This window comes from Staurois parvus, unplaced genomic scaffold (genome assembly GCF_062004578.1).
Source record: "Staurois parvus isolate SC_StPar_1 unplaced genomic scaffold, SC_StPar_1.0 ptg001192l, whole genome shotgun sequence".
Classification (NCBI taxonomy): Eukaryota; Metazoa; Chordata; class Amphibia; order Anura; family Ranidae; genus Staurois; species Staurois parvus.
This window is the reverse complement of record NW_028318988.1, coordinates 2,078,445-2,100,361: the sequence shown is the minus strand read 5'-3', so window position 1 is coordinate 2,100,361 and position 21,917 is coordinate 2,078,445. Positions and strand designations below refer to the sequence as shown.

The 21,917-nt window shown below is 43.5% G+C and overlaps 1 protein-coding gene across 2 annotated transcripts in view; it reads left to right on the top strand.

Annotated features, from left to right (window-relative positions):
• The window catches only part of PGM2L1 (phosphoglucomutase 2 like 1), a 102,935-nt gene extending 88,355 nt beyond the window's left edge, over positions 1–14,580 (top strand). Inside the window, exons 9-15 of one of the 2 annotated variants that reach the window (XR_016307911.1) lie at positions 662–839; positions 1,524–1,617; positions 3,727–3,856; positions 4,718–4,907; positions 7,896–8,029; positions 11,890–13,012; positions 13,477–14,580. Coding sequence is in view for 1 of the 2 variants with exons in the window: in XM_089659832.1 (XP_089515958.1) it covers positions 662–839; positions 1,524–1,617; positions 3,727–3,856; positions 4,718–4,907; positions 7,896–8,029; positions 11,890–11,992 (829 nt within the window). In the remaining variant the exon portion in view is untranslated. Of the gene's footprint in view, positions 1–661; positions 840–1,523; positions 1,618–3,726; positions 3,857–4,717; positions 4,908–7,895; positions 8,030–11,889 lie in introns of both variants that reach the window. The other variant, XM_089659832.1, reaches the window with a different exon arrangement.
• Positions 14,581–21,917: the final 7,337 nt, after the last annotated feature.

Below are 21,917 nucleotides of genomic sequence, written 5' to 3'. Positions count from 1 at the left end.
TGTTCCAACATGACTGCACACCAGTGCACAAAGCAAGGTCCATGAAGACATGGATGATTGAGTTTGGGGTGGAGGAACTTGACTGGCCTGCACAGAGTCCTGACCTCAACCCCATAGAACACCTTTTGGGATGAATTAGAGCGGAGACTGTGATCCAGGCCTCCTCCCTCGACATCAGTGCCTGACCTCACAAATGTGCTTCTGGAAGAATGGTCCAACCTTCCCATAGACACCCTCCTAAACCTTGTGGACGGCCTTCCCAGAAGAAGTTCATGTGCGTGTAAAGGCAGGCCGACCAATACGTTTGGCAATATAGTGTATTTGTTATAATAACAGAACCTGTCAAGACTAAACGATGGAAGCTGCCCTTGCTCATTTTAAAGCCTGAATCCTGCTAAAGATTTTTTTTTTTTTTTGTAGTTTTGGATAAAAATAAATGCCTGTGCCAAACATTTATTGCTACCCATGACCTTGATGGAGAGATTTCGCCTCACTTCTGGTCCCAGAAATTCACAAACAGTAATAATAAGTAGTAGTGAAATCGCAGAATGAAAATGACAGCCTGGAAACGTACATCTTTTAATACAAAACATTAGTGGGGTCTCCTATATTTCTGTCACCAGGGATTCCCTAAAAAGATAAACCTCCTTTTGTCTTCCAGAGGCCAGTGGAAGGTGTTCACAGGAAATGAGCTGGCGGCTCTACTTGGCTGGTGGATGTTCTTCTGCTGGCAGAAATCAGAAAGGAGATGTGAGGTGGGGGATGTTTACATGCTGGCCACCACCGTCTCTTCCAACATCCTGCAAGCCATCGCCACACATGAAGGTTTTCACTATGAGGTGAGATGGGGGAATAAAAGAGACCCTTCTTCAGACAATTCATTTCAGCAACATTCTTCTCATGAGATTTTATGTGCATTTAACAAATGTTATGCATGTTATTTACCTGTAAAATCCTCCCTTGTGTGAACATTCAAAAATCTTGACTGCTGCTGGGTGTCGCCATCTTGGATGTGATGTCAGCAGAACTGTCATTCTGACAATCTTTAGCAGTGGTGTCTACACTAAAGCCTGAGGGCTGGATGCGGCCCTTTGCTTGCCTTTATCTGACCCTCAGAGCACTATTCCTCCCACTGACATCAACAATGAGGCATATTCATCCCACTGACACCAGCAATAGGGCACTATTCCTTCCAATAACACAAATAATGGGGCACAAATCCTTCTACTGGCAACAATGGGGCATAATTTGTGCCACTGACACCAATGATGGGGCATTATTCCTCCCACTGACACCAACAATGGGGCACTATTATTCCTTTAATACAAAAGATGGGGAATTGTTTACTCTTACTGATTCCAGGATATTTTCTACTCTCACTGGCCACAGTCTCTCCCCCACTGAAGACTGAAAGACCGTAAACTGGCACTTGGTTTAGAAAGTTTGTAGACCCCAGCTCTATAGTATTCCCAAAGTATAAGTGAATTAAACTTCAGCTTTAAGCCCTGACTTTCCTCTTACAGGACACTCTGCCGGGGTTTAAATGGATCGGAAACCGAGTGAAGGATCTCTTGGATAAAGGGAAAACCGTCTTGTTTGCATTTGAGGAATCGATAGGTAAGTCTTCATTACTGACCTTATTTTAATGTCACATCCTGTCCATGTAATAAATGGAGCCCTGTTAATTTTGGATATGTCTGGTTGGGGATTGTTTCCCTTAAGGCCCTGGTCCACCATATCCTCTAATTTTCTTTTCTTTAATATCTGTCTTGTACACTGTTATTTTATTATATCCTTCCTTACCTCTGCTGCCCTGTGGCATATACAGGTGAAACTCGAAAACTTAGAATATCGTGCAAAAGTTCATTTATTTCAGTAATGCAACTTAAAAGGTGAAACTAATATATGAGAGACTCATTACATGCAAAGCAAGATAGTTCAAGCCGTGATTTGTCATCATTGTGATGATTATGGCTTACAGCTCATGAAAACCCCAAATCCACAATCTCAGAAAATTAGAATATTACATGCAATCAATAAAACAAGGATTGTACATAGAACAATATCGGACCTCTAAAAAGTAGAAGCATGCATATGTACTCAGTACTTGGTTTGGGCCCCTTTTGCAGCAATTACTGCCTCAGTGCAGCGTGGCATGGAAGCTATCAGCCTGTGGCACTGCTGAGGTGTTATGGAAGACTAGGATGCTTCAATAGCGGCCTTCAGCTCTTCTGCATTGTTCGGTCTCATGTCTCTCATCTTTCTCTTGGCAATGCCCCATAGATTCTCTATGGGGTTCAGGTCAGGCAAGTTTGCTGGCCAATCAAGCACAGTAATCCCACGGTCATTGAACCAGGTTTTGGTGCTTTTGGCAGTGTGGGCAGGTGCCAAATCCTGCTGGAAAATGAAGTCAGCATCCCCATAAAGCTCGTCTGTGGAAGGAAGCATGAAGTGCTCCAAAATCTCCTGGTAGACGGCTGCGTTGACCCTGGACTTAATGAAGCACAGTGGACCAACACCAGCAGATGACATGGCTCCCCAAATCAACACAGACTGTGGAAACTTCACACTGGACTTCAAGCATCTTGCAGTGTGTGCCTCTCCATTCTTCCTCCATACTTGGGGTCCTTGTGCCTCTCCATTCTTCCTCCATACTCGGGGTCCTTGGGCCTCTCCATTCTTCCTCCATACTCGGGGTCCTTGGGCCTCTCCATTCTTCCTCCATACTCGGGGTCCTTGGGCCTCTCCATTCTTCCTCCATACTCGGGGTCCTTGGGCCTCTCCATTCTTCCTCCATACTCGGGGTCCTTGGGCCTCTCCATTCTTCCTCCATACTCGGGGTCCTTGGGCCTTTCCATTCTTCCTCCATACTCTGGGTCCTTGGTTTCCAAATGAGATGCAAAAGTTGCTCTCATCAGAAAAGAGGACTTTGGACCACTGAGCAACAGACCAGGTCTGTTTTTCTTTAGTCCAGATAAGACGCTTTTGACGTTGTTTGTTGTTCAGGAGCGGCTTGACAAGAGGAATACAACATTTGAAGCCCATGTCCAGGATCCGTCTGTGTGTGGTGGCTCTTGATGCACTGACTCCAGCCTCAGTCCACTCCTTGTGAAAGTCCCCAACACTTTTGAATGGCCTTTTCCTGACAATCCTCTCCAGGCTGTGGTCATCCCTGCTGCTTGTGCACCTTTTTCTTCCACACTTTTCCCTTCCACATAACTTTCTATTAATGTGCTTTGATACAGCACTTTGGGAACATCCAACTTCTTTTGCAATTACCTTTTGAGGCTTTCCCTCCTTATGGAGGGTGTCATTGATGGTTTTCTGCACAACTGTCAGGTCTGAAGTCTTTCCCATAATTGTGATTCCTACTGAACCAGACTGAGAGACCATTTAAAGTCTCAGGAACCCTTTGCAGGTGTTATGGCTTTATTAGCTGATTAGAGTGGGACACTTTGAGCCGAGAATATTGCACCTTTTCACAATATTCTCATTTTCTGAGATTGTGGATTTGGGGTTTTCATGAGCTGTAAGCCATAATCATCACAATTATGACAAATCACGGCTTGAACTATCTTGCTTTGCATGTAATGAGTCTATCTCATATATTAGTTTCACCTTTTAAGTTGCATTCCTGAAATAAATGAACTTTTGCACAATATTCTAATTTTTTGTTTCACCTGTAAAGCATTGCTTTGGGTAATTTACCTGTTTTGTTTTTCCCAGGCTATATGTGCGGGACAGCTGTGCTGGACAAAGATGGCGTCAGTGCGGCGGTGGTTGTTGCAGAAATGGCCGCTTATCTAGACAGTATCAATATGAGTTTAAATCAACAGCTTATCCGAATATATGAGATGTGAGTTCTGTTTTTTACATAAAATCAGGTCAGAAAAAATGAGTTTCATGAATGCATAAAATTTAAATGAATGATATGATTCAGGACAACAAAGATATTCAAGCCAAAGTTCAGCCAATAATAAAGGTTGAGAAAAAGTAATTTGAATATTACATCTTACTCATTATTATCATTCTAATACAGGATTATATAGCGCCAGGTTTTTGCTCAGCGTTTTACACAATTAGGGCAGACAGTACAGTTAGAATACAATTCAATGCAGGAGGAATCAGTGGGATCTGCTCATTAGAGCTTACAATCTAAAAGGGAGGGTCAGGTGATGCAAAAGGTAATAAACTTGGGGATGAGTTGATGTAAAAGGTATATTATTTAGAAGCAAGATAAGCTCCTCTACAGAGATGGGTTTTCAGGGATGGCCTAAAGGTGGATAGAATAGGAGATGGTAATCCTTACATCTGGGTCTCCATCGGAGTTCCCCCTTACATAAGGGTCTCTTACATCAGAGTCGTCCCCCCCCCCCCCCCCCCCCCCTTACTGTATCAATGTTTCCATCAGAGCTCCCCTTTACATCAGGGTTCCCAGCAGAGCCCCTCCTTACATTATGGTCCATATCAGAGCCCCCCATCTTTTCTTCAGTGCCAACATACATTGTATCATTGTGCCCCCCTACTATTGTTGGGGATGAAAAGGGAGGATAATCAGAGATTGTGCACATCAGCTGGCTAAATTCGTATGTGACCCGCAGGCTGTAGTTTGGAGCCTCCTGGTATATACTTGACTGTCTTAGGACAGGTGGTGGGTCTGTGGGACGTTTTTATTGTATTTAGTCTTTCAACAATGTTACATTTTTTTAATTTCCAGATATGGTTATCACATCTCAAAAACGTCCTATTTCCTATGCTACGACCCTGCCACTAATAAGAGGATATTTGATCGGCTGAGAAATTATACTGGTCCAAAGAGATATCCGCAGTCCTGTGGAACGTACGGCATTCTCCACGTCCGGGATGTGACCACAGGCTATGACAGCAGCCAGCAGACCAAGAAAAGTGTAAGCCATTGTCACCTTGTTCACTATGCAATGACTTGTTAAAGCCCAACTATATGCTGCATTTAAATGTACCCACGCAGTACCCCCCCCCCCATCACTGCACTGCAAGGGGTTAAATGCTTGTTTGTCTTATAGAGAGTTATTAGCAACTTCTCACTTTGCCCATTCAAAGCAAAGTGACAGGTTCTCTTATCCTCCCCTCTCTCCCTTGCTAACACTCACCTTTTCCATGCTCCCCCCCCCTGCTCTTTTTATCTGTTGGGGCCCCCAGGAATTCATGTTCTTTATTTCATATGGGAGCTTGTGACCTTTTTCCCTTCCTTCCAGCCAATAGCCAGACCACATATATGCATCATTCTTTTTGTACCGAGAGTGCACTCCCAGCAACAATCATGTCACCGGCAGCTCCCAGTCTTAGCTGATTACCTGGCGCACATAGGACAGGATACCGATCACGTGATCACTGTGGCAGCCGGTCGTATTAATCAGGAAGCACATGTAAAGCCTCCGGCATCACGATTTCTTAAAGGTCCAGTGGGAAGTCGGCAGAAAGAGGTTGAAGGTTTAATAGTGGCTATAGCTTCAGCACCACCTCTTGTATTTGGTTTTTTCCTTTATTTTTTCCCCATTTTCATTTGCAGTTTCTTCCTGTTAGCTGTAAAGTGTTACTTCCTCTGTCATTTCCAGTGTTTATTGTTCGCTTCAGCATGGAGGACTATTTGTACCATATGTTCCAGCATCCTCGCTCCAGCAGTCATGTTGTTCTCATTGGGCCAGCTTCATCTCTTACAGTTTTTTTTTCTGTCAAAGGACTGATAATAACAATATATCACAGCTAGTCCCTAGAATCTGCTCTTGGCCCAAACTAGGTAAAGTGACAGTAAAGGTGGATATCAGCTTTAATAGTTATTTATATTGTTTGGGCAATGCACCACACCATTTGTATTACATTAAGTAGGTGCAGAAATAATGGGAATTTGTAATGAATGAGATGAGATGTTACTGTGGCCACGGGTGTATTTACCTCAAGGCAAGCAAGGCATTTAGTTTAGGGTATGGATAGCACCACTAGAAAACACCTAATTAACCAAAAAAAATGTACTAAATCTATAAACAAAAGAGCAGCTAAAACCTCCCCCTCAAACAAGGTAAAAAGTGACAAAAAATAAACAAAAGGTAGTGCTCTAACCAGATAGTTCACAAAAAAAACATCATCAAAACATGAAAACAAAATATATATTGTTAAAAAAGAAGAAAAAAGTGTATCCAAATCCACAAATATGATCTTAAATGCAAATAATATATCATAAACTCATTTTATCAAACAAATGAATCCTCTAGTTTCATAAAGAAAAAAAAAATCTATTCTAAAAAATCAATATCAAACATTGAAAAATGTCCAATAATAGTGTCCTTAAGTGTGAAAAAAAAACTTTTTGCATCAATCAAATTCCAATGTGCAAATTGATAGAGAAAGAAAAAAAAGTGTTCTCTTAAACTTCCTTGCTCCAAACTTCTTGAAATAAACCCAAAACACTGAAAAATCCATCACCAGATGAATTAAACTCACCAGAGCAACATGCTGGTCAAATTATAAACCAGCACACACGGTCTCGCTCTGGGAGCAACAGTCTGCAGATTGATGGGTGGAGCCTTGGAGTGACGTCACCACGCAAACACAGTGATAGGTTGTCAGCGTGACACAAAGCTGACACCGAAGCCGGCTTTTTTTAATTTGTGCTGTAAGCTAGTGTCGGCTTTGACACTACAAAATGTGAGAGTAATTTATGGAATGTTTTTATGAATAAAATTGTCCTACGATTGTACACTATTAGTTCCCGCTCTCTTCCTTTATGAGTGTGTTTGATGTCAAGAAGATATTAATGTTCATTGAATAGCCTCCCAATTGCCGGCCATCAGTCTGCAGATCGTTGCTCACAGAGCGAGAGCGTGTTTGCTGGTTTATAATTTGACCAGCATGTTGCTCTGGCGAGTTTATTTAATTCATCTGGTGGTGGATTTTTCACAGTGGTTTGGGTTTATTTCAAGAATTAACAGTTTGGAGCACTGAAGTTTAAGATAACACTTTTTTTTTTTTCTCTATAAATTTGCACATTGGAATTTGATGCTTTTTTTCACGTATATATTTTTTTACACTTAAGGACACTATTATTGGACATTTTATGATGTTTGATATTGATTTTTTAGAATATATATATATATTTTTTTCATTATGAAACTGGATAATTCATTTGTTTGATAAAATGAGTTTGATATTTTATTTGCATTTAATTTCATATTTTTGGATTTTGATACTCTTTATTTCACTTTTTTTTTCTTTTTTAAACAAGGCATTTGCCTAGGGCAGCATTATTTAGGGAAGAAGGGATATATACATCATGGGGACCAGGTAGGATCTGAGAGAGGCTTCGGGCTGCTTGATGATGCATGTAGAGCCCAACTGTTGTTCCCGGGGATGTCCAGAGCTGTGAAGGTGCGTGTTTTTCCTCTGTCCCCGATGGGGGGGGGGGTTAATGGAAGGTTCTCTCGGGGTGGGGGGGGTGGAATGGGGCAGGGGTGTTTTTGGTCGCCATCAGGCTCTCTCTGCAGGGGGGGGGGGGGTTGTCTGATGTAGGTCGGTGTGAGGCTCTCTCTCTGCCGGGGGGTGGGGGTTGTGGGGGACGTCCGGTCTTTGTGTTGCCTAAGGCAGCACTAAACCTAAATACACCACTGACTGTGGGATTTATTTATTAAAGCTGGTTCACTCAGAATTACGTACACTTTTGAATGGAAACCAATCAGCTTCCAGGTTTTATTGCTAAAGCTTAACTGAACAAGCCGAGGGTAGAAACTGATTGGCTACCATGCACAGGCGAACGAAATTCTGGGTGAACCAGCTATAGTAAATAAACCCCTGTATGTCAGTGACCTGACTAAATGACAGTCTTCTGGTGTCCATGTTGTTCTCACCTTCCTCCTCTTTTACAGTTGCTTCCAGTGAGTAAGAGCAGTCAGATGATCACCTTCACATTTCAGAACGGCTGTGTGGCCACCCTGAGAAGAAGTGGCACAGAACCAAAGATCAAGTACTACGCCGAGATGTGTGGTAGCCCCGGACAGGGGTGAGTTTCCATCAATGTCTGTGTCTTCTACGTTGACTTTTGTTTTCCTGTATTGCTTTCTGTAATCTTAAGAAATGTGTGTCCTTAAGGTTTGTGTCCGGCAAAATCTAGAAGGAAAAAAAAAATTGCATGCAAATTTCCCCATGTTTTGTATTTTTAAAAATGCCGCAATTACAGAATGTCTGTTGATCCTGATAGAAATCTATTGAACTTCTAACTTCTTGTTTTGATCTGACAACACAGGGTCTCAATTGCACTGAAATCCCAATTATTGTTATTGACCCTGCCCATGTTCCTCCCTGTTGGACTACAGAACATCTCCCTGTCCTCATCACCATAGTTCTTAGTGCTCGCTCCCCTTCCGTTCTAGATACGGTTTCACCTCTCCTGTGGTTTCAGTGCTGTGGAGGCAGCATTGTCAGCTTTAGGGTTTATGAAAGATCAACAGGTATTTTTCTGTGCGTACAGTTTTTTAAAAAGAGAAAACATAGGGAAGTGTGCATATACTGGAGACCTGTGCTAGATCATGTTTTTTTATTTTTTGCCAAGACATGCATGTATTCTAGTTATGGAATTCAAGACAATAGAGGAAAAACAATTGGGCAACTATGTGGCAAATGAGATTTAATGTTGATAAATGTAAGGTTCTGCACTTGGGGGCTAAGAATATGCATGCATCATACATACTGGGGGGGGGGGGGTACAACTGGGGGAATCAATGGTGGAGAAGGATCTGGGAGATCTGGTAGATCACAAGCTTAATAATGGCAGCAATACCAAGCTGCGGGCTCTAAAGGGAGCAAAATCCTCTCTTGTATTAAAGAGGTATAGACTCCAGAGAGAGATATCATATTCCCCGGTACAAATCATTAGTAATACCTCATCTGGAATATGCAGTTCAGTTTTGGGCTCCAATTCACAAAAAGAACATTGGGGAACTGGAGAAAGTACAGAGAAGGGCAACCAAACTGATAAGAGGCATGGAGGAGATCAGCTATGAGGAAAGATTAGAGGAACTGAATTTATTCTATACTGAGAAGAGGAGATTAAGGGGGGATATGATCACCATGTATAATACATAAGGGGGGATATGATCACCATGTATAATACATAAGGGGGGGATATGATCACCATGTATAATACATAAGGGGGGATATGATCACCATGTATAATACATAAGGGGGGGATATGATTAACATGTATAATACATAAGGGGGGGTATGATCACCATGTATAATACATAAGGGGGATATGATCTCCATGTATAATACATAAGGGGGGGATATGATTTCCATGTATAATATATAAGGGGGGGATATGATCTCCATGTATAATACATAAGGGGGGATATGATCTCCATGTATAATACATAAGGGGGGATATGATCTCCATGTATAATACATAAGGGGGGATATGATCTCCATGTATAATACATAAGGGGGGATATGATCTCCATGTATAATACATAAGGGGGGATATGATCACCATGTATAATACATAAGTGGTTCATATAGTGAACTCGGTGTAGAGTTTTTCACCCTGATGTAATCACAGAGGACAAGGGGGCACTCTTTATGTCTGGAGGAAAAGAAATTTAATCTCCAAACACAGAAAGGTTTCTTCACAGTGAGAGCTGTGAAAATGTGGAATAGACTCAATCAAGAGTTGGTTCTGGCCAGCTCAGTGGATTGCTGTAGGAAAGTCCTGGATTCTTTCTTGGATACATAGAATATAACTGGATATAACATTTATAGGTAAAGTTGATCCAGGGAATATCCGATTGCCTCTCGGGGGATCAGGAAGGAATTTTTTTCCCTGCAGAAGCAAATTGGATCATACTTTGCTGGGTTTTTTGCCTTCTTCTGGATCAACTGTGGGTGTAGGATTATAACTTTTTTTTTTTTTTTTAATGGTTGAACTGGATGGACTTTTGTCTTTTTTGGCCAGACTAACTATGGAAACGTGCATCACCAGGGAGTTTTGCTGAGTGAAGAGCTCTAGCAGTTGTTCAACAGCGGGGTGTGTCAGACCTTTGCAGAAAGACCACTGCTTTCACACAGAGCTTGTAAGGCTTAAAGCCAAGGGTCAGCTAACTCTTTCGGCATAAGGATTGGCCCCCACTTCTACAAGTGCGGGGCTTTTTGTACATCATGAGGGGTCCTTTGGTACCCCTCACCTGGCATTTAGGTGTTCAGAATGCCCCTTTTTGTCCAGGAGCTAACCCCTCATGTCTGGCAGCACCTTTGTTTTTTTTTCCCTCACTGTCATGCTTGTGTTGCTTCAAGCAGCATCACATTTTTACAGGGAATCCTGTGTTCCAAGCTCACTGGAGCTTTGAGTCGCTGTCTAAGGACTTCGTTTTGGACCTTGTCTTGGTTGTTTTTGTTCCTTGTCTTGCAGTTATGTTGTTCCACCTGTTTTTGTGGGTTTTTAGTTCATGGCCTTTCCCTGATTCAGACTCAATGTTCCTTTGGGTGGAGTCATTTCCTTTGGTTGGAGTCATTTCCCTTAGTTGTCATTTCTTCTGTGCTGGTCTTCAGCATCAGGTTGATCCTCTGTGGCTTTCCCTTGGTTATTGGCAGCTTCCCTTGTCTTGGGGGCTTCACCTCATCTGATTCAGATTTGGGCATTGATCCTTAAGGTAGTCATAAGTTGCAGAGGCTTCCTAATCCGATCCCATGAACCTATCAGTGGTTGTTGTCCACCCCTCAGTTGGACTACTTTTGAATGTCCCAGCTGTTTGCATTTGTCCCTTCGTGGCCAAGCAAGAAAGTAAGACGTTTGGGTATACCATACTGTTCACTTCTTTGGATCCCATTGAAGGACATACCCTGTTTCCCCGAAAATAAGACCTACCCCAAAAATAAGACCTAGTTGTGATCAGCTGTTCCACCACTTCTGGCCCTGGGTACACCAATATCTATTGTCTCCTATAAACACAGAAGCGTGGCTTTTGTGTTTCCAAGTGACAATCCCTCTTGTAAGTAACAGCACCATCTGCTCCCACAGAACCCCCCTACCGCTGTACTCACCATCCGCTCCCACAGAACTCCCCTACCTCTGTACTCACCATCCGCTCCCACAGAACCTCCCTACCTCTGTACTCACCATCCGCTCCCACAGAACCCCCCTACCTCTGTACTCACTGTGGGACAAGGGAAGGAACAGATATCTGAGGGTGCAGTGTGTTTAAGGGTGTGGCAGGGCATCTTATCCTGGAGCCTAATGCATGGAAGCCAATGCCCCAGGGGTGATCGCCGGCCAGTGAGGAAGAGGTGGAGTGGTGAGTGCACTGTGTGGGAAGATAGGACCCGAAGCTCACTTCTGCATCCCCTGTAACTCACCCCTGCACCCTTTCTGTGGCTCATCTCTGCACCCTGTTTGAAACTCACCTGTCAATTCACCTCTGCAACTCCTGACTGCAGCTCACAACTGTCATCTGTCATCAGCAGGCCCTCTCTATAGTAACCCCCATCCACCACTGCCTGCAGCTCACCTCTGCACCCCCTGTCCACACCTGTACATTAAAAAAATAAAACCTACCCCGAAAATAAGACCTAGTGTGTCTTTTTGAGCCAAAAAAAATATAAGACAGTGTCTTATTTTCAGGGAAACAGTAGATCCCACCCCTCTGTGTTTTTCCACCAAACTTGAGGCATGCTGGCTAGAGATTAAATTTTTCTGTTTGCCAGTGTCCCAACCTCCTGTTGTTGGCTGTATGACCCAACTGTTTCTCTGTCCCTAACTGGGCTTCAAGAAATAGATTTACTGTAGGTACAAAAAATCTTCATTTTTCTGTCCTGATGATAATATAAAACCTCTACACATTCCCTTTAATATATTTGCATTTATACTTTCAGTGACAAACTATTCCTGGAAGAGGAGCTGAAGAAGGTCATTCAGGTTTTGGTGGAGGAATTTTTGGAGCCCAGCAAGAATGGATTAATTTGGAGAGCGATGTGACGAGACCCAGCAATGAACAATCCTTGACGGTTCTCTGACCCCATTCATGCGTTGTCTTAACCCTCTGAATGTATCATCAGGAAGTGAAGTGCAAACTGTCCAGATGTTTCCACATGTCAGGATCACGGCGTTGTCATGTGTGCTGACTCGCTACAAGGCATTCTGGGAGGTTTTTGTGTTGCGTGGACAATCGCAAGCTCAGCAGTTTCCTTGCGTTGATAAAAGGTCACTACTGATGTGATGGGCATCATTACACTAAAAAGGGATTTGCTTATCTATTTCTGTGGCCCTCAGGCTTACCCCTGTAATGTTTTGTGTTTGTCTGCTTTTGACCAAATCCAGAGCTTGACAGATAACCAGGATGAGTTTCACTATCCATGAAATCACTGGTATATCGTAAAGAGATCCTGTTGCCTTGCCCATTCAGGCCAATGTGTGCAGGGTTTGTTTAACGGTCACTCCCGACCGCCTTATACCCACCTCCCCAGCCCTCCCCCATGGAACTGTCCTCAGTTGCAGCTACCATCAGAAAGTACAGTGACACAGGTTATAGGGTCTAGTGACGTCACCCTCTTTAGTCACATGACTAGTACTTAGGCGTAGTGGTTGGCTGTTAATATGAGCACTGCACTGTGGAAGTAGATCCTAAGCTCTCTTCATACCCAGAAGCATTGGAACTTTGAGGAGACAGCCACAGAAAAGGAAAATCGGGGTAAAACCATTAAAACAAATAAGGGGGTCGGAGGGTGGGCTTTAAAGATGAATTCCAGGTATGAACATCTTTACATAGTTACATTGTTCCAGTTTGGATGAATGTAGGTATCTATGTGCCATACCCATGGGATCCCAATGGAAGCTGAAAATCCGTATAGTAGGCTACATTACTACACCACTACTACAGTGATCTCCACTAGCTTCTGTACCAAGAGGCTGCTCTGATGCATTGTGAACATAGAGCACCCACTCGTAATGAGAACACTTAGCATTTTCTCAATGCGCATGCTCACCTGATTGGACGAGGTGGAAATTGTGACGTCATTCATTTAGAAAATGCCAAGTGTCCTTTGATTGGTGCCCGTGCAGGCAACATCCTGTGATCAATAAACAGCAGGGTAGCCGCTTGGCACAGGATCCAGCTAGCAAGAGTCACTGTATCAGAGATCCTGCTACAGGGATTCACAACTTCCAGGAGGATCCCACACGTATGGAACTTTGCATTTTCTCAATGCGCATGCTCACCTGATTGGACGAGGTGGAAATTTTGACGTCATTCATTTAGAAAATGCCAAGTTTCCTTTGATTGGTGCCTGTGCAGGCAACATCCTGTGATCAATAAACAGCAGGGTAGCCGCTTGGCACAGGATCCAGCTAGCAACAGTCACTGTATCAGAGATCCTGCTACAGGGATTCACAACTTCCAGGGGGATCCCACACGTATGGAACTTTGCATTTTCTCAATGCGCATGCTCACCTGATTGGACGAGGTGGAAATTGTGACGTCAACAACCCACTTTTCCACCAATGCATTCATTTAGAAAATGCCAAGTGTCCCTTGAATGGTGCCCGTGCAGGAGACATCTTGTGATCAGTAAGCAGCAGGGTAGACGCTCAGCACAGGATCCAGCTAGCAACAGTCAGTTTATCAGAGATCCTACTACAGGGATTTCCAACTTCCAGGGGGATCCCACACGTATGGAACATGGATACTTACATTGGTCCAAGCTGAATTAATTGCCATACCTGGAATTCGGCTTTAAACAGTCCTTGTTACTTTTCCTGGAATATTCACTTGTAGAAAGTCTGAGGGCCCCAAACAAACCATCTGAGAGTCCAAAAACTTTTAGTATTGGTTCACAGACACACAGAGCATCAAACGCAATTCGGGGACGTCAAACGCATGTTAGGGGCTTGAAAACCTCCCTGTTCAGGGCTGAATTGTAATCGTAAGGACTCAGAAATGTCACAATCCACCAATAGTTATTATCTGTGTCGGGTACAAGAATCAGAGAGTCAGGATAACCGGAATGGGCAAGGTGACAGGGTCTGGTAATGCTCCAAAGACTTCATTCTGCATAGCAGAGGAAGCCAATCTGATTGCCCGGTCCCAAGGGGGATATGCTGCATGATGACTTCACTTTAACAGTTCCTAATGGCTGCCTTTCTTGAGGGAAGGATCCAAAACCTGTGTTAAGCTGTTTTGTTCTTTTTAAATATGTTTTTGTTATTTATTCATTTCTGTACTATTTTCTGTTTATGTATTTGCTGTAGACGGAGACGTTTAGCCGTATTTCGGTGCTGTACAGTGACGTGGACTTGTCTTTGTTTAGTATTATACTGTCATTTCAGTGGTTCTACTTTCAGAATACATACTATAAGCTTACTGTGGTTCCCTGCTTAGGCACTGTAGACGTGTCATGTAAACCAGCCAGAAGCTTTGATACAAGGAGGGTGTATGGGGGATGCACACTTTGTAACAGTCCCTTGAAGAGCAATGTCATCTGAGCCTGATGGAGGGGGCCGTTTCATTGGCTGCTTTCAATTGGAATTTCAGGCGAATAACAGCGTGGAAATACATGTTTCCTGTTTTACCGGATGACGTATTTGTAATTCTGTTCAGCCAGTCCTGTGATCCAGACTCTTCCTGATTTAGCTTTTCTTCTCCTTGGGTCACCTTGTTGGTCATTGGATGTAGATGGTAATGCTGCTGATGGAGCAGGTTGATGGCAGACAGGTGACAGAGGTGCTGCTAAGCTGGATCGGGGAGCACCCAGGCTTTCTGTTTGCCAGTGCAGTGTGGCAGATGTATCAATCACAAGACTGGCCAAACCTTTCGGCAGGTAAAACTGGTAAACATTTGTTTCATTGTCGTATTTAGGTTTTTGCCTGGAGAGTGAATTTATTATCCAGTCATTCAGACTCCAAGCAAATAGTGACATCATTATAGTTCAGTGATGTTGTAAGTACTTTTGGAATGCAAAGGGTGCATTCTTGTTCTGGTAACCAAACTGCTCTCGGAGCTTAGACAGGGACTCTTGAAGCATCGGCTCCATGAGAGTTGGCTTTGTGGACCTTCGTTAGATCTGGTAAATGTTAGCAGTTTGGCCTGCATAGTTACAGCATGAAGGCGGTTCATGATGCTGAGGGGGGACCTGGGATGCCTATGTTGCTCATTGGGGATCCCCTTTAGGTCCTTCTCTTTCATTAACATAGTTTAGCAGTCACTGATCAATATTGTGTTTATAGCTGTCCAATGATATTCATGATGCTGGGTGGCCTATGAAGTCCCGGAGTTCCTCGGTGATGACTTTGTTTAGGTGCTACAAGGATGTCATTCCCAATACTTCCTTCTCTGCTATAACTGCTGTGTCCTCTGCGCCCTCTTGTGGTAAGCTGCCAGTACAGCAGACTTGCTGCAATAACAAGGAAGATGAAAATAATTCCAAGGCCGAAGCATGGCCATATTCTGCTTTGCTGTGTCAATTGCTATTAAAGGAAAAGATCAACTTAGCCTTCCCTTTTTTTTTTAAATTAAGATTTAGGTGAAGTAAAAACAATTTGAAGCCCAACAAGACTCTGTTACTTACAGTGACCCTGAAATAAAACATTTCCTCACCATTACATACAAGGCTCTGCTGGGAGCTCAGCTCCATAGATATATTATATACAATATTGGTATGTGGAGGTTGGTTCTGCCAGGTCTGAGCCTCCCTTCATATTACTGCAACCTGCATTCTGCATGTGCACAAGCCCATTCATTTCAGTGAGCTGCCCTGCCTGCAGAAATACAGGGATAGAAGGCCCTGAGCCTAAATACCGCGCAGCACCATGCGGTCTGGTGCATGCAGAAATGTGCTGTGTTTGCTCGCAATTCTGTCACCTGCAGTAATGTGAACCTATAATAAACCCTGTGCATTACTCCTTTAAGATGACTTACATTTTTAATATTTCTTACTGCTAGAAACATAAACAGCCATGGAGTCAAATTGGTGTAGCTAAAGGCTAAAAATAATGATAGCTATACTTTGTCTGTGTCTCCCCTCCCTGTCCCCTATCTACAGCTCTCTCATCTACTCTCTCCTCCTCTCATCTACTTTCTTCTCTATCATCCTCTCCCTTCTCTCTCCCTCTCATCCTCTCCCTTCTCTCTCCCTCTCATCCTCTCCCTTCTCTCTCCCTCTCATCCTCTCCCTTCTCTCTCCCTCTCATCCTCTCCCTTCTCTCTCCCTCTCATCCTCTCCCTTCTCTCTCCCTCTCATCCTCTCCCTTCTCTCTCCCTCTCATCCTCTCCCTTCTCTCTCCCTCTCATCCTCTCCCTTCTCTCTCCCTCTCATCCTCTCCCTCTCATCCTCTCCCTTCTCTCTCCCTCTCATCCTCTCCCTTCTCTCTCCCTCTCATCCTCTCCCTTCTCTCTCCCTCTCATCCTCTCCCTTCTCTCTCCCTCTCATCCTCTCCCTTCTCTCTCCCTCTCATCCTCTCCCCTCTCTCATCCTCTCTCTTCTCTATCCCTCTCATCCTCTCCTTTCTCTCTCCCTCTCATCCTTTCTCTTCTCTCTCCCTCTCATCCTTTCTCTTCTCTCTCCCTCATCCGTTCTCTTCTCTCAGCCTCTCCCTTCTCTCTCCCTCTCATTTTCTCCCTTCTCTCTCCCTCTCATTCTCTCCCTTCTCTCTCCCTCTCATCCTCTCCCTTATCCGCTCCCTTCTCACTTTCTCCCCTTTATCCACTCCCATCCATCTCCAACCCCCCCACCCATTATCTGCTTCCTGCTCTCCCTTATCCGCTCCCTCTCTCTCCCCCTTATCTGCTTCCACCCCCCCCCTTATCTGCTCCCATCCCCCCCCCCCTTATCCTCTCCCATCTCTTCCCCCTTATCCGCTCCCATCTCTTCTCCCCCCCCCCCCCCCCCTTATCCGCTCACATCTCTCCCTCCCTTATCTGTTCCCTGCTATCTCTTATCCACTCCCCCCTCCCTCCCTCTCTCTCTCTCTTTTCTTTTTGTTTCTCTCATACACACTCTCTCTTTCTTCTCTCTCACTTCCTCATTCTTTCACCTCAATCTTCCATTTTCTTTTGCACTCCCTTCTTTCGCTGTATTTTTTTTTTCTTCACATAGTCCTGTAAAACATTCTCTTTTTTTTCGTGCTGAAAATGTTGACTTTATTTTGATGGGCTTCAAATAGTTCTACGAACTAGAAAATTCCAAGCGTTAAGAGGATTCTTAAAATAAAAAATAGTGAAAATAAAATGTTCTAAAAGAAAAAGGTTGGAACATATAGTGTAGTTATTATGACTTGTATATAGAAGAAAGAAGCTGCGCAGGTATTTATTAGGAATATTTAGCAGGTAGTGTGTTTAGCTATTTGAAGTGAATTATACTTTTATCTTCCCAGGAGAATCCCTTTAAATATATGGCCTCTTTGATAACAATCAAGACATGGACCTGGGGGTATGCCAGGCTAAAATAGCAGACAGGAAAGATCTTGAGATTGATGGTAATGCCGAGAGATCAGAGATCGCTGCACCTCGTCTGGCATTGTCTAATAGGGGGTCTCACAGTGGTCTCAGTTTGATATTTGAGGATAGAAGCGTATTGCACTGTAATATGATGTGGTTCTCCCGGTCTGAAGATGCAGCTCTCGGGCTGGGGGCCTGTATTGCACTATGTATTTGAATGCACTTGCTTTCACTTTAGTGTGAGGAAACACAATATTTGTAATTATAATGTATGATTGGTTGGTGAGAGGTGCACAGACTGTCAGCAAACCAGCGAGGAACGCAGAGTCCCATTATGTATCTCGCAGGGGATTTTGCATTACCTCCATCAATAGAGGTTGACTTTGCATGCTGTATAGTCATTGTATTTGTTGGTATGTTTGTCATTACTGCAATGCTATGCAGCTTGATGAGTAGTTATGACGATGTGCCTTGGAATGCTGTCTTATGGTGAAGAACAGATTAAATAATAAATATCCCAGACATGCTGGAGGTTATCCTCTACTATATCTCTGCTCTATAGTAGGTGACATTTCCTTATCTGCAGAGGCTGCCCTTGCCCGGCATCTGATGCTCTCTGAAAGGACAATCAATCCGAATTCATGTTTCCTTCACACCTTGGTAATGAGGTTCTGCACATGTGTTATTGAACTCTGATGAGGCAAAGGAAGCCTTCCAACAGCCTTAGCTTATCATAGGCAGGGGGTGCAAGAATCGGGCTGTGTCAGGATCCCCCAAGGAGTGGAAACATTCAGTGTTTGTGGAAGATGGTGCCAATTCAATTTTTATGGAGAAAATGGCAGGATTTGCTAGTTGTGCATGAGTTGGCTTTGGCCGTCAGTTGAGTAACATGGTAACTGATTCATGTACAGATGGTAATCTGACATCCCCTGTTAAAAATGAGACATCTCTGACTTCTGTTTACCTTAGCTGTAGGGTCTCTCTGCCTATTTATATCAAGGTGCATTAATGAGAACCTGTACTTTATTCTTTTACAACAACAGATCTACTTGATAGCATACCCTTCCTCTCTGTTGCTCAGACTTCCCATTCTCCGATGTGCTACTTATTCTTCCCCATTATCCTCTATCATTGCATTTGACCCCTGGAAAGACACGCTATGCTTAGTACTTCCGGGTACAGGAAAGAATATAACACTCTATGATGAGTGGGCGCTTGAGCAGCCAATCACAGTGTTTGTGGGCTGACGCATGCGTCCTTAGATGCTCCGTGTTCTAGATGGCTGGTTGTCAGGCAGTAGGTTTATCGATGACCAGCCTAACTTCATAATGTGCCATTGGCAGCAGAAGCCCTGCAACTAAGGTAAAGAACTGCTCTGCATTTAAAAGTGGAGTTCCACTCACGCTGTCAAAATATAAAAGTCAGCAGCTACAAAAACTGTAGTTGCTGACTTTTAAAAAAAAAACAGCCACTTACCTGTCCCGCGGTGTGTCCCCTGCAGCCCGTTTTCACCGGCCGTCCTGTATTCCAGGAGGCCGGCATCTTCAGTGTGGGCACCCGGCTATGATAGCTTACGGCCTCACAGCCGGGTACCCACTGCGCATGTGTGAGTAGCACTGCGCTTCATGAATGGTCCTGTAGTCTTCTGGGACCTGTCACGTGTCCCAAAAGACTACAGGGAGGGAGGGAGGACACCTTCCGCTTCGGACCGGAAGTGGGAGCGGGTACCTATCAAATTCGGGTACCCGCCCCCCAAAGGTGCCAATCCTTAATAGGGAGTGGGGGGGGGGCAGTCCTTAAAGCGGGACTTCCCCTTTTGGGTGAAGCTCCACTTTAAGTACAGTCATCCCTTGCTTTCTTATTAATAGAAATGGATATGCTGAAAGTCCCTCACCCTCTTTGCCTAAATGCAGATATACTGTATCAAGTCAGATTTCCTAATTACTGATGAATTGATCAGGTAATTATTGCCTCTCTGATTTTGCATTTATTTTATAAAGAACGCTAAAAATATTTGGCATTTGCGAAATTTGCTAACAGTCCCCAGCTGGTGCAAGCCTTAGCTGCCAGTGCAGCCCCATAATATTGGTTTGGATGCATTTAGGAGGCGTTTGTAAAGTATAATCTGACACTTTCAGAACATCTTATAATACAGATCACACTTGCGGTGTAAAAGCGGAACTAACCATCAATTTATTGGTTTCAAAACATAGTTTCATTCCCTGCGTGCCAGGAATGCTAACTCACCATTGCTTGTGCTCTCAATCAAACCATCAAATGGCTGGTGTCAAAACTGATCACATGTGCAGCACCATGGCAGTTACAGATCAAACAGGCCAGGATGGCAGCTTCCTTGGCTGACAAGGATAAAAGGGTTTAGTTCCGCATTAAGGCATTTGAGCAGAGGTGAGTGTTGATTCAAACATTTTAGTGATGCTTTAAGACGGCTTTCAGTATTAAAAAAAAAAAAAAAAACACAATAAAAAAACACCATTGATCCAGTCTGATAATGCAGTAGTGTAAATAAGCTCTAGTTAATGCGAACGCACAATAAACGCACATCTGCAGCCAGTGCACCTCTTTGCTGTAGACTAGCACTGGAGCGAAGTTTTTGTAGCCTCAATGTTCTCTTCTGATTATTATATTTCCCGGGGTTTGTTACTTTTATTTCAGAGCCGTCCTCGGCGCTTCATAAAGAAAAAACATGACTTTGTTGTCGCTGATATTTGTACATTGCTTTCTGTCCATATTGTAATTTATTAGATCTCTTATCTCGGGTCATGGCATTGATCACATGGGAGTGCACCTTTCATACAGTTACTGATGTCTGTCCAGGATGAAGCTGCTTTCCTTACACCATGCAGGTCTGTGTGTTAAAGTAAGAATTTTGAATACAACCTTTACTCTGTATTGCTGTAACTAGACGTTTAAGATCTAAAATCTGTACATCAGAACTGAAGATAACTGAGAGAAAGTTCTGAGATTTTCTTACGCAGAATACTTTTCATTGGAAGACCCTGCAGGCTTTATTGTAACGAGCCTGTCTGGGCCTGAAATGGCCGATAGCTAGAACTAAAAACTGCTCTGAGCTTCATAACTACTAAGGTCAACCCACGTATAACACATTTTGTACATACAAATACATATTGACAAAATTGTGTGTGTGTGTTTAACCTCTTCACGCCGGCCGAACGCAAGTGTGCGGCCTCACGGCATCTGGGTCTAGTAAAACGACGCAAAGAAATTCTAAATATAGGCTTGAGCCCATTAGAGCCCCCTTCTTAAGAGAGATCCTATAAGCCCCTTACATCAGAATCCCCATAGGAATCCCCACTTACATTAAAAACCTTATCAAACTCCAGGGCCAGGTAACATCTTGCAGTGGGCAATATTTTGGAGGTCCCTGATCTAGTGTATGGTTTCACATTGGTATTTACCATTTAAATGTCATAGATGTTCAGTTGTGTACTGATTACATTTTATAGATATATTTACTGTGAAACCATACACTAGATTTACCTGTCTGTCTCCATTGTTGTACTCTTGTAGCCTAGATAAAGGGATCATTTCTGGCCCCCAAAACGCATTGTCTCATATAAAGTAATCTTTTTGATTAATCACCAGGGGAAAAAAATCTGGATTTAGATGCATTATTAAGATAAGAAATTTCCAAAATGATTTGGTGTGTAGAAGCTGCCAGCCCAGAATTCAGACATCATGATCAAACACCACTACAGCGTTAATGGAAATTTGTGGATCATCCTAGGGTTCCAGCGCTATGCATTCTTCCTTTTAAAGTCCTAATTTCCATTCCAGGCTGGACTACTGAGTGGGACACCGAGTTTGCTGATTGCATGCTTGTTTCAGTTGGGAATGGCAGCTCCCATATTTCTGCCCTGATCCCAGATCTTTTGAAAATGTGTTTTGGTTACACAGTAACAGTTTCAGCTTGGACGAATGTAACTATGTGTATACCATTCCTGTGGGATTTTTCCGGAACAGGGACTCCCAACCAGGGCTCCATTGAACCCCAGGGTTCCTCTAGAGCAGTGGTTCTCAACCTTCCTAATGCCGTGACCCTTTAATACAGTTCCTCATGTTGTGGTGACCCCCAACCATACAATTATTTACCCAGTAATTATAATTCATGAGTGTCGTTTTACCTCCAATACTGCTGCTTTCAACACAGTAGCTGCTTTTAACAGAGTAGCTGCTTTCAACACAGCAGCTGCTTTCTACACAGTAGCTGCTCTTTACACATCGGAAATATGTGTTTTCTGATGGTCTTAGGGGACCCCTGTGAAAGGGTCGTTCGACCCCCAGAGGGGTCGCGACCCACAGGTTGAGAACCGCTGCTCTAGAGGTTCCTAGAGGCTCCTTAAGCAATGAGCAATTTCTGCCTCTCAGATAAGTTCAAACTGACACCATTAATTGTTTTAGCGATCTGTAAGGGGGTAATTCTTCCCAATGTCC